General features: G+C 52.6%; 1 protein-coding gene across 6 annotated transcripts; it reads right to left on the bottom strand.

Moving 5' to 3' along the window:
- Nucleotides 1–45: 45 nt before the first annotated feature.
- TP53I13 (tumor protein p53 inducible protein 13) lies at nt 46–7,405 on the bottom strand. Of its 6 annotated transcripts, none has more exons than XM_038758960.1 (7): nt 7,265–7,405; nt 2,615–2,677; nt 1,911–1,961; nt 1,453–1,581; nt 1,192–1,368; nt 549–1,089; nt 46–437 (listed from the first exon to the last, which is right to left on the bottom strand). In XM_038758960.1, exons 1-7 carry the CDS (start codon nt 7,394–7,396, stop codon nt 325–327), a joined length of 1,206 nt encoding a protein of 401 aa, XP_038614888.1. In that variant the 5' UTR covers nt 7,397–7,405; the 3' UTR covers nt 46–324. The 6 variants fall into 6 exon arrangements, with proteins under 6 accessions (XP_038614888.1, XP_038614889.1, XP_038614891.1 ...); XM_038758961.1 differs by having other exon boundaries at nt 1,453–1,530; nt 7,265–7,388; XM_038758963.1 differs by having other exon boundaries at nt 2,615–2,781; nt 7,265–7,346.
- Nucleotides 7,406–11,081: the final 3,676 nt, after the last annotated feature.

The following is an 11,081-nucleotide window of genomic DNA, read 5'->3' as shown; positions in this document are numbered from 1 at the left end:
TCGGGTCATCAGGAAGGGGTCAGAGTCCAGGGCTTCTACCAAAATAATTTAATTGGAAATCCAGCTCCCTTTCTCCCAGCCCCTTCCTCCCTGCAAGCAGCCAGCACAGAGGGCACCCTGGGACCGCAGTCCTTCCCGAATCCCCGGCCTCTCCCACCCTACACAGGGAAGAGCCGGGAGCCTCCTGCACCCTCCACGTGGCACCTCGCCCTTTGGCCCTCCCTCGCGGGAGGTGGCAGCCCTCCTGTGGCCCTCGCCGAAGGTGGCAGCTGGGCCTCCAGCCAAACCTCGGCAGCGCCGCCCCACTTCTCCCGGGGAGGCCGGTCAGTCGTCGGAGCTGTCGCTGTCCGGCGTAGAGGGCAGGAGGGGTCTCTGGCGGGAGCGCCGCCACCGCTTGTGCCGCCCAGGGCCGGGGAGCAGCCGCCGTTTCAGCACCGCTGCGGGGCGAGAGGGAAAGTGTGGACGTCAGGGGTGGGGAGGGGAGGCGGCGGCCGGGCCGGGGGGGGGGAAAGGATGAGGAAGGGGGACGGGCCACTGCGGCGGCTCACCGGCCACGGTGTCCTGGCCGTCCGGGGTCGGGCCCGGTTCCCAGTAGAGACTGTGTCCCCGGCGGACGTTGCGGTGCAGGCGCGCGCAGAGCACGCCCAGCGTGAGCACCACGAGCAGGAACGTCAGGGCCGTGGCGGCCCAGGCCGCCTCCTCGGTGCGGGGGGTGGGGCCCCGGACCCGCTGGGCCGCCTGAGAGGCCTGGGGGGCCTTCTCTGGGCACGCACAGCCTTCCCGAGTCCCCGGCCCCAGGAGCTGGGCCCTGGACCCATTGCTGCCACCCTCTCCCTCCTCAGTCTGCAGGGCGTCACCCCGTCGGCCGGTGGGTCGGGCCGGCCCGGGGGCTCCCGTGACCACGGTCACATTTGCTGCCTCCCCCAGGGGATCGGCCGGGGAGGGGGTGGCCTCCTGGGCATCGCGGGGTGGCCGCCTCCTCGCCCCGGGGGGAGCGGGCCGCTCCGTACTGGCGGAAACTGGCGGGGCTCGCACGGCTTCTCTCCCGGAAAGGCGCCAGGGCTGGAGGGCGAGGGCCATGGCCAGGGCCTGGGGGAAATCAAACGGGGGGGCCCAAGAGCAGGCGGTCGCTCTGATCCCCGACCTCCGAGCCCCGGGGACGGTCCCTCACCTGACCTCCCAGCTCCTCACCTGCATGCCCTCTCCCGGGCAAAGACGCCGCCTGCCCCGGGCCAGTGTGGGGTGGCGGCGGGGGCCGAGGGTGTCGGCGAGCGCTCTCCTCTTTCTCCTCCACAGCCATTGAGCAGCCTGGGCCGGCTCCACCCGAGCCATCTCCAGCACAACCCCCCAGGCTGCCAGGGCCAGGGGCTAAGGCAGACGCGGCACTAAAAGCCAACCGGGCTGCCTCCCCCAAGGTGCCCTCCGGGCCCAGCTTCCCTCCCCTCCACTTACCCGCTCACGGGTGAGACCAAGAGCGGGGACGAGGACGGGCCTGGGCACACAGGCTCGGGCCAGCAACGTCAGCTGGAGCTGCAGCCAGGGGTGGGCACAAGGGTGGTAGATGAAGGCGAGGCCTCTGCCCTGCGGTGGAGGGGGCAGAAAGGGGACACCGGCCGAGACCAGAGGGTCCACCCCTCCCGTTCCAGCCCCTCCAGGCAGCTGCCCAGGCCTCCTGCCCAATCAACGGTATTTACTGAGTGCGCTTACTAAAGCCCTTGGGGGAGAACAATTAAAGTAGATTTAAAACCCGCTCTCACGGAACAGTCTAGTACTTCCCAAGTGCTTAGTACAGTGCTCTGCACACAGTACGACTGAATGAATGAATGAATGAATGAATGAATGAATGAATGAATGAAAATACTGCAGAGGTAAGGGAAGCAACCCCGCTCCCTATCTCCTGCTGCTCTTACCTGGTCCCTGTAACTCTGCCCCGTGTCCCTCGTGACCACAGTTGGGGGCACCTGTCCAGGGGAAGATGGGCAAACTGAGGGGCAGCTTGGGAGATGACTGGATTTGGGTGAATCCCACCCTGGCCCCTGCTGACACCGGCCCATCCCCAAATGGGAGCCGCTTTGGGGTGCTGGCTTAAATGGACTGGCCGCCGAGGCCAAAACTGGAGGCTACAACGGACCAGACTTTGAGAAGTGGCATGGCCTAGTGAGTAGAGCCCGGGCCTAGGAGGCCGAAGAATCCGGGTTCTAATCCCGCTCTGCCCCGTCTGCTGATTGGCCTTGGATAAGTCACTTCACTGTTACCTCATGTGTAAAATGGGGATTAAGACTGTGATCCCCGTGTGGGACAGGGATGGTTTCCGACCTGATTAGCTTGTCTCTACCCCAGTACTTAGTACGGTGCCTGACACATAATAAGATCGTAACAAATGCCAGCAAAAAACCCCAAATACCTTCATCCACCCCCTTCCACCTCCACCTCTTGGCTGTAGGGCAGGTTCGAGGGTCAAGCTTGAACTCCCCAACTGTGGGTGTGGGTTGTGGGGAGGGGACAGGCCAAGGTCTGACACCTTATCCCCCTTCCCCGTATCATCATCATCAATCGTATTTATTGAGCGCTTACTATGTGCAGAGCACCGTATCCAGTCGCTCTCAATTCTTACCTCCCGGGGCAGAGGCCACGGCTCTCCCGGGCACTGGGGGACTTTATCCAGCTCGAAACTGACCTGCAAACCCAAAGCCAAGGGTATAAAGGACGGCCTAACTGTCCCCTCGGGGGCCATCCTTCCTTCTTCCAGCTGGGGGACTTTGGTGGGATGAACCCCGGTTTCTAGGAAGCAAGAGGCAGCGTGACTTAGTGGAAAGAGCCCGGGTTTGGGAGTCAAAGGACCTGGGTTCTAATCCCGCCTCTGCCGCTTGCCTGCTGTGTGACGTTAGGCAAGTCACTTAACTTCTCAGCACCTCAGTTACCTCATCTGTATAATGGGGGTTAAAGTGTGAGCCCCAGCCGTTGTTGGGTGGGGACCGTCTCTATATGCTCCCGACTTGTACTTCCCAAGCGCTTAGTACAGTGCCCTGCACACAGTAAGTGCTCAATTAATACGACTGAATGAATGAATGAATTGGCACATAGTAAGCTCTTAGATACCATTAATAATAATAACGGTATTTGTTAAGTGCTACGTGCCAAGCACTGTTCTAGATAGAAGGTAATCAGGTTGTCCCATGTGGGGCTCTCAGTCTTCATCCCCATTTTACAGATGAGGTAACTGAGGCACAGAGAAATGAAGTGACTTGAAAATCACATAGCTGATAAGTGGTGGAGCCGGGATTAGAACCCATGACTTCTGACTCCCAAGCCCGAGATCTTTCCACTGGGCCATGGTGCTTCTCTATTATTATTATTATTATTATTATTATTATTATTATTATTATTATTATTAAGAGGCTGGGCCACTGGATTGGTGTTTCTGTGCCGCCTGGTTGGAGGGCGGCCCTCAGGAGGCATCAGTTTCCCCCCCAACCCCGGGACCCGGGGCGGGGTTAGCCGTCCTCCTGGCCCCCGTCGGGGCAGGATGGGCCTAGGGTGGGGGGGCGCCTGGATCCCCCTCCCCCTTTCCCCTTTGGAGAAGCAGTGTGGCTCAGTGGGAAAAGCCCGGGCTTGGGAGTCAGAGGTCATGGGTTCAAATCCCAGCTCTGCCACTTATCAGCCATATGACTTTGGGCAAGTAATTTCACTTCTCTGGGCCTCAGTGAACTCATCTGTAAAACGGGGATGAAGACTGTGAGCCCCACGTGGGACAACCTGATTACCTTCTATCTACCCCAGTGCTTAGAACAGTGCTTGGCACAGAGCACTTAACACTATTATTATTATTTATGGTATTTGTTAAGAGCTATGTGCCAATTCATTCATTCAATCGTATTAATTGAGCACTTACTGTGTGCAGAGCACTGTACTAAGCGCTTGGGAAGTACAAGTCGGCAACATATAGAGATGCTGGATGGGGATGAAGACTGTGAGCCCCCTCGGGTCAACATTCATTCATTCATTCAATCGTATTTATTGAGTGCTTACTGTGTGCAGAGCACAGTATTGAGCGCTTGGGAAGTCCAAGTTGGCAACATAGAGAGATGGTCCCTACCCAACAACGGGCTCACAGTCTAGAAGGGGGAGACAGACAACAAAACAAAACATATTAATAAAATAAAATAAGTAGAACAGTAGATATATACAAGTAAAATAGAGTAGTAAATCTGTACAAACATATATACAGGTGCTGTGGGGAGGGGAAGGAGGTAGGGCGGGGGGATGGGGAGGGGGAGGAGGGGGAGAGGAAGGAGGAGGATCAGTCTGGGAAGGCCTCCTGGAGGAGGTGAACTCTCAGTAGCTCTCAACATAATAATAATAATAATAATGATGGCATTTATTAAGCGCTTACTATGTGCAAAGCACGGTTCTAAGCGGCTGGGGTAGATACACGGTAATCAGGCTGTCCCATGTGGGACTCACAGTCTTAATCCCTATTTTACAGATGAGGGAACTGAGGCCCAGAAAAGTGAAGTGACTTGCCCAGAGTCACACAGCTGACAATTGCTGGAACCGGGATTTGAACCCCTGACCTCTGAATCCTTACCTTACCTCCTTCCCCTCCCCACCACATCTGTATATATGTTTGTACATATTTATTACTCTATTTATTTTACTTGTACATATTTATTCTATTTATTTTATTTTGTTAATATGTTTTGTTTTGTTGTCTGTCTCTCCCTTCTAGACTGTGAGCCTTCCCAAGTGCTTACTCCAGTGCTCTGCACACAGTAAGCGCTCAATAAATACGATTGAATGAATGAATGAGCCCGTTGTTGGGTCGGGACCGTCTCTATATGTTGCTAACTTGGACTTCCCAAGCGCTTAGTCCAGTGCTCTGCACACAATAAGCGCTCAATAAATATGATTGAATGAATGAATGAGCCCGCTGTTGGGTAGGGACCGTCTCTATATGTTGCCAACTTGTACTTCCCAAGTGCTTAGTCCAGTGCTCTGCACACAGTAAGTGCTCAATAAATACGATTGAATGAATGAATGAATACAACTGAATGAATGAATGAGCCCGCTGTAGGGTAGGGACTGTCTCTATATCAATCAATCGTATTTATTGAGCGCTTACTGTGTGCAGAGCACTGTACTAAGCGCTCGGGAAGTACAAGTTGGCAACATAAAGAGACAGTCCCTACCCAACAGTGGGCTCACCGTCTAGATGTTGCCAACTTGTACTTCCCAAGCGCTTAGTACAGTGCTCTGCACACAGTAAGCACTCAATAAATACAATTGAATGAATAAATAACTCCAAAGCTCATGCTCTTACCCCTGAGCCCATCACCTTGTAAGCTCCCCAGCGCTTAGAAGGGGGCTTTAGCACACAGTAAGCGCTCAATAAATACGATTGAATAATAATAATGGCATTTATTATGTGCTTACTATGTGCAAAGCACTGTTCTAAGCGCTGGGGAGGTTACAAGGTGAATGAATGAATGAATGAATGAATGACTCCAAAGCCCGTGCTCTTACCCCTGAGCCATCACCTTGTAAGCTCCCCAGCGCTTAGAAGGGGGCTTTAGCACACAGTAAGCGCTCAATAAATACGACTGAATGAAGGAATGACTCCAAAGCTCGTGCTCTTACCCCTGAGCCATCACCTTGTAAGCTCCCCAGCGCTTAGAAGAGGGCTTTAGCACACAGTAAGTGCTCAATAAATACGACTGAATGAATGAATGACTCCAAAGCTCGTGCTCTTACCCCTGAGCCATCACCTTGTAAGCTCCCCAGCGCTTAGAAGAGGGCTTTAGCACACAGTAAGCGCTCAATAAATACGACTGAATGAATGAATGACTCCAAAGCTCGTGCTCTTACCCCTGAGCCATCACCTTGTAAGCTCCCCAATCAATCAATCAATCAATGCAGAGCACTGTACTAAGCGCTTGGGAAGTCCAAGTTGGCAACATATAGAGACAGTCCCTACCCAACAGTGGGCTCACAGTCTAGAAGGGGGACACAGAGAACAAAAACAAACATACCAACAAGATAAAATAAATAGAATAGATATGTACAAGTAAAATAAATAGAGTAATAAATATGTACAAACATATACATATATACAGGTGCTGTGGGGAAGGGAAGGCGGTAAGACGGGGGGATGGAGAGGGGGACGAAGGGGAGAGGAAGGAAAGGGGCTGAGTGTGGGAAGGCCTCCTGGAGGAGGTGAGCTCTCAGTAGGGTCTTGAAGGGAGGAAGGGAGCTAGCTTGGCGGATGGGCAAGCGCTTAGAAGGGTGCTTTGCACACAGTAAGCGCTCAATAAATACGACTGAATGAGTGAATGACTCCAAAGCCCGTGCTCTTACCCCCGAGCCATCACCTTGTAAGCTCCCCAGCGCTTAGAAGGGGGCTTTAGCACACAGTAAGCGCTCAATAAATACGACTGAATAATAATAATAATAATAATGGCATTTATTAAGCGCTTACCATAAAGCACTGTTCTAAGCGCTGGGGAGGTTACAAGGTGAATGAATGACTCCAAAGCCCGTGCTCTTACCCCTGAGCCATCACCTTGTAAGCTATGGGTTCGAATCCCTACTCCGCCACGTGTCTGCTGTGTGACCTAGGGCAAGTCACTTAACTTCTCTGAGCCTCAGTTACCTCATCTGCAAAATGGGGATTAAGACGGTGAACTCCACACGGGACAACCTGATCGCTTTGTATCCCCCCCCCCCCCAGCGCTTAGAACAGCGCTTTGCACATAGTAAGCGCTTAACAAATGCCAACATTGTTATTGTTAAAAGGGGGCTTTGCACACAGTAAGCGCTCAATAAATACGACTGAATGAGTGAATGACTCCAAAGCCCGTGCTCTTACCCCCGAGCCATCACCTTGTAATAATAATAATAATAATAATAATAATACTGAGCCCCTTCCTTCCTCTCCCCCTCGTGCCCCTCTCCATCCCCCCATCTTACCTCCTTCCCTTCCCCACAGCACCTGTATATATGTTTGTACATATTTATTACTCTATTTATTTATTTATCTTACTTGCACATATCTATTCTATTTATTTTATTCTGTTAGTATGTTTGGTTTTGTTCTCTGTCTCCCCCTTCTAGACTGTGAGCCCACTGTTGGGTAGGGACTGTCTCCATATGTTGCCAACTTGTACTTCCCAAGCGCTTAGTACAGTGCTCTGCACATAGTAAGCGCTCAATAAATACGATTGATGATGATGATGGTGATGACTGGCCGGGGCGCGAGGGCGCTTACCTCAGCCGGGGCGCTGGCCGCCCCACACAGGAGTCCCGCCAGCACGAGGAGCGGGAACGGGAGCAGGAACGGGAATGGGAATGGGAATGGGAGCGGGAATGGGAGCAGGAACGGGAACGGCCCCACCGCCATCCCAACCCGGCCTCAGCCGGGCCCCATCGCGCGCCGCTCCCGCGCGCCGCCGCAAGGGGGAGCGCGCGTGCGCATGCGCACGCGCACGGGAGGAAGCGGCACGCGCGCGCCCGCGCCCCCACCCCCCCATCGCGCGCCGTTCCCGCGCGCCGCCGCAAGGGGGAGCGCGCGTGCACGCGCACGCGCACTGGAGGAAGCGGCCCGCGCCCGCGCACGCGCAGGGGAAGCCGCCGTCCCCGCCCCCACCCCCCGCCTCACAACTTCGCGTCTGGCCGGCGCTCGCCGCTACGGCGGCCCCGCGGGGTCATATATTCATTCATTCATTCATTCATACTACCATCAATAATAATAATAATAATGATGATGGCATTTGTTAAGCGTTTACTATGTGCAAAGCCCTGTTCTAAGCGCTGGGGAGGTTACAAGGTGGTGGCGTTGTCCTACGGGGGGCTCACAGTGTTCATCCCCATTTTACAGATGAGGTAACTGAGGCGCAGAGAATCAATCAATCAGTCGTATTTAGTGAGCGCTTACTATGTGCAGAGAGAAGTGACTTGCCCAAAGTCCCACAGCTGACATTTGGCAGAGCCGGGATTTGAACCCATGACCTCTGACTCCAAAGCCCGGGCTCTTTCCACTGAGCCACGCTGCTTCTCAATCAATCAATCAATCAATCAATCAATCAATCGTATTTATTGAGCGCTTACTATGTGCAGAGCACTGTACTAAGCGCTTGGGAAGTACAAATTGGCAACACATAGAGACAGTCCCTACCCAACAGTGGGCTCAAAATAAATAAAATAAAATAAACAAAATAACAAAACAAAATAAAATAAATAGAATAGATATGTACAAGTAAAATAAATAAATAAATAAATAAATAAATAAATAAATAAATAGTAATAAATATGTACAAACACATATACATATATACAGGTATATACATATATATACTACTAATAATAATCAATCAATCAATTGTATTTATTGAGCACTTACTGTGTGCAGCGCACTGGACTAAGCATTTGGGAAGTCCAAGTTGGCAACAGCTAGAGACAGTCCCTACCCAACAGTGGGCTCACAGTCTAGAAGGGGGAGACAGAGAACAAAACCAAACATACTAACAAAATAAAATAAATAGATATGTACAAGTAAAATAAATAGAGTAATAAATATGTACAAACATATATACATATATACAGGTGCTGTGGGGAAGGGAAGGAGGTAAGACGCAGGGATGGAGAGGGGGACGAGGGGGAGTGGAACGAAGGGGCTCCGTGTGGGAAGGCCTCCTGGAGGAGGTGAGCTCTCAGTAGGGCCTTGAAGGGAGGAAGAGAGCTAGCTTGGCGGATGTTAAGCGCTTACTATGTGCAAAGCACTGTTCTAAGCGCCGGGAACGTTACAAGCCGATCAGCATGGGGAAGCAGCGCGGTTCAGTGGAAAGAGCCCAGGCTTTGGAGTCAGAGGTCAGGGGTTCGAATTCCGCTCCGCCACATGTCTGCTGTGTGACCTTGGGCAAGTCACTTCACTTCTCTGAGCCTCAGTTATCTCATCTGTAAAATGGGGATTATGACTGTGAGCCCCACTTGGGACAACCTGATCACCTTGTATCCCCCCAGCGCTTAGAACAGTGCTTTGCACATAGTAAGCGCTTAACAAATGCCATTATTATTGTTATTATTATTATTATTATGTGCAAAGCACTGTTCTAAACGCTGGGAACATTACAAGCCGATCAGTGTGGGGAAGCAGTGTGGCTCAGTGGAAAGAGCCCGGGCTTTGGAGTCAGAGGTCAGGGGTTCGAATTCCGGCTCCGCCAATTGTCAGCTGGGTGACTTTGGGCAAGTCACTTCACTTCTCTGCGCCTCAGTTACCTCATCTATAAAATGGGGATTAAGACTGCGAGCCCCCCGTGGGACAACCTGATCACCTTGTGACCTCCCCAGCTTGCTTTGCTCATAGTAAGCGCTTAATAAATGCCATTATTATTATTATTATTATTATCAGGTTTTACTACGGCGGGGGCGGGCGCTTACAGTCTTCATCCCTGTTTTCCAGATGAGGGAACTGAGGCCCAGAGAAGTGAAGCAACTCGCCCAAAGTCATACAGCTGACAAGTGGCGGAGTCCGTATTTGAACCCATGACCTCTGACTCCAAAGCCCGGGCTCTTTTCCACTGAGCCATGCTGCTTCTCTAAGCGCTTACTGTTCTAAGCGCGGGGGAGGATAATAATATTAATAATAATAATAATGGCATTTGTTAAGCGTTTACTATGTGCAAAGCACTGTTCTAAGCGCTGGGGGGGATACAAGGTGATCAAGTTGTCCCACATGGGGCTCACAGTCTTAATCTCCATTATACAGATGGAGTAACCGAGGCTCAGAGAAGTGAAGTGACTTGCCCAAGGTCACACAGCAGACATGTGGCAGAGTCGGGATTCGAACCCATGACCTCTGACTCCAAAGCCCGTGCTCTTTCCACTGAGCCACGCTGCTTCTCCATCCGGCCGCCTTACCTCCTTCCCCTCCCCACAGCACCTGTATATATGTATACATGTTTGTACGTATTTATTACTCTATTTCACTTGTATATATTTATTCTATTTATTTTATTTTGTTAATAATAATAACGTTGGTATTTGTTAAGCGCTTACTATGTGCAAAGCGCTGTTCTAAGCGCTGGGGGGAACACAAGGAGATGAGGTTGTCCCGTGTGGGGCTCACAGTCTTAATCCCCATTTTACAGATGAGGGAACTGAGGCACAGAGAAGTGAAGTGACTTGCCCAAGGTCACACAGCAGACGTGTGGGGGAGGTGGGATAATGTGTTTTGTTTTGTTGTCTGTCCCCCTTCTAGACTGTGAGCCCGCTGTTGCGTAGGGACCGTCTCTATATGTTGCCAATTTGGACTTCCCAAGCGCTTAGTACAGTGCTCTGCACACAGTAAGCGCTCAGTAAATACGATTGAATGAATGAGACAGACAACAAGATAAAACAACGAGGTAATTTAGCGTCCCGGAATCCGGCGCTCGACTGACCGAGGCTGGCGCATGCGCGCGGCGGGGGGGCGGGGCCTCCGGGTGGCAGCGCCCCCTTGGGGAGCTCCCGGGAACGGCCCCCTCCGGCCCCCTGGGCCCGCTTCCCGGGCGGCTCCCCTAGGGGGCGCTCGGCGGCCTCGGTGCCGCTCCGATGCGGGCGCATGCGCTCTGGGAGCAGCGGGTCCGCAGTGACGTGGAGCGGCCGGCAGGGCGGGGCTCGCGCTCCCACGCCATGGAGCCCGGGGGTGGGGCACAGTCTCCTGTCGCGACTCCCGCGTCCCGCTCCTTTCCCGCCATTCTTGTTCCCTGTCACGACTTCCCAAGCGCTTAGTACAGTGCTCTGCACACAGTAAGCTCTCAATAAATACAATTTATTGATTGATTGACTCTTCCTCCCTTCAAAGCCCTACTGAGAGCTCACCTCCTCCAGGAGGCCTTCCCAGACTGAGACCCCTCCTTCCTCTCCCCCTCCTCCCCATCCCCCCCGCCTTACCTCCTTCCCCTCCCCACAGCACCTGTATATATGTATATGTGTTTGTACGTATTTATTACTCTATTTTACTTGTACATATTTATTCTATTTTATTTTGTTAATATGTTTTGTTGTCTGTCTCCCCCTTCTAGACTGTGAGCCCGCTGTTGGGTAGG

The sequence above is a fragment of the Tachyglossus aculeatus genome, chromosome 17 (assembly GCF_015852505.1).
Source record: "Tachyglossus aculeatus isolate mTacAcu1 chromosome 17, mTacAcu1.pri, whole genome shotgun sequence".
Taxonomy (NCBI): Eukaryota; Metazoa; Chordata; class Mammalia; order Monotremata; family Tachyglossidae; genus Tachyglossus; species Tachyglossus aculeatus.
The sequence above is the reverse complement of the archived record's forward strand: the minus strand, read 5'-3'. Positions and strand labels throughout refer to the sequence as shown.

Excerpts from the sequence above, each read along its gene's own strand:
- TP53I13 (XM_038758960.1), bottom strand. The coding sequence starts at position 7,396 with ATGGCGGTGGGGCCGTTCCCGTTCCTGCTCCCATTCCCGCTCCCATTC. Across the intron at positions 1,962-2,614 it reads CGTGGCCTCTGCCCCGGGAG|GTGCCCCCAACTGTGGTCAC; the intron begins GTAAGAATTGAG and ends TCCCCTGGACAG. Across the intron at positions 1,582-1,910 it reads GGCAGAGTTACAGGGACCAG|GGCAGAGGCCTCGCCTTCAT; the intron begins GTAAGAGCAGCA and ends CCTCCACCGCAG.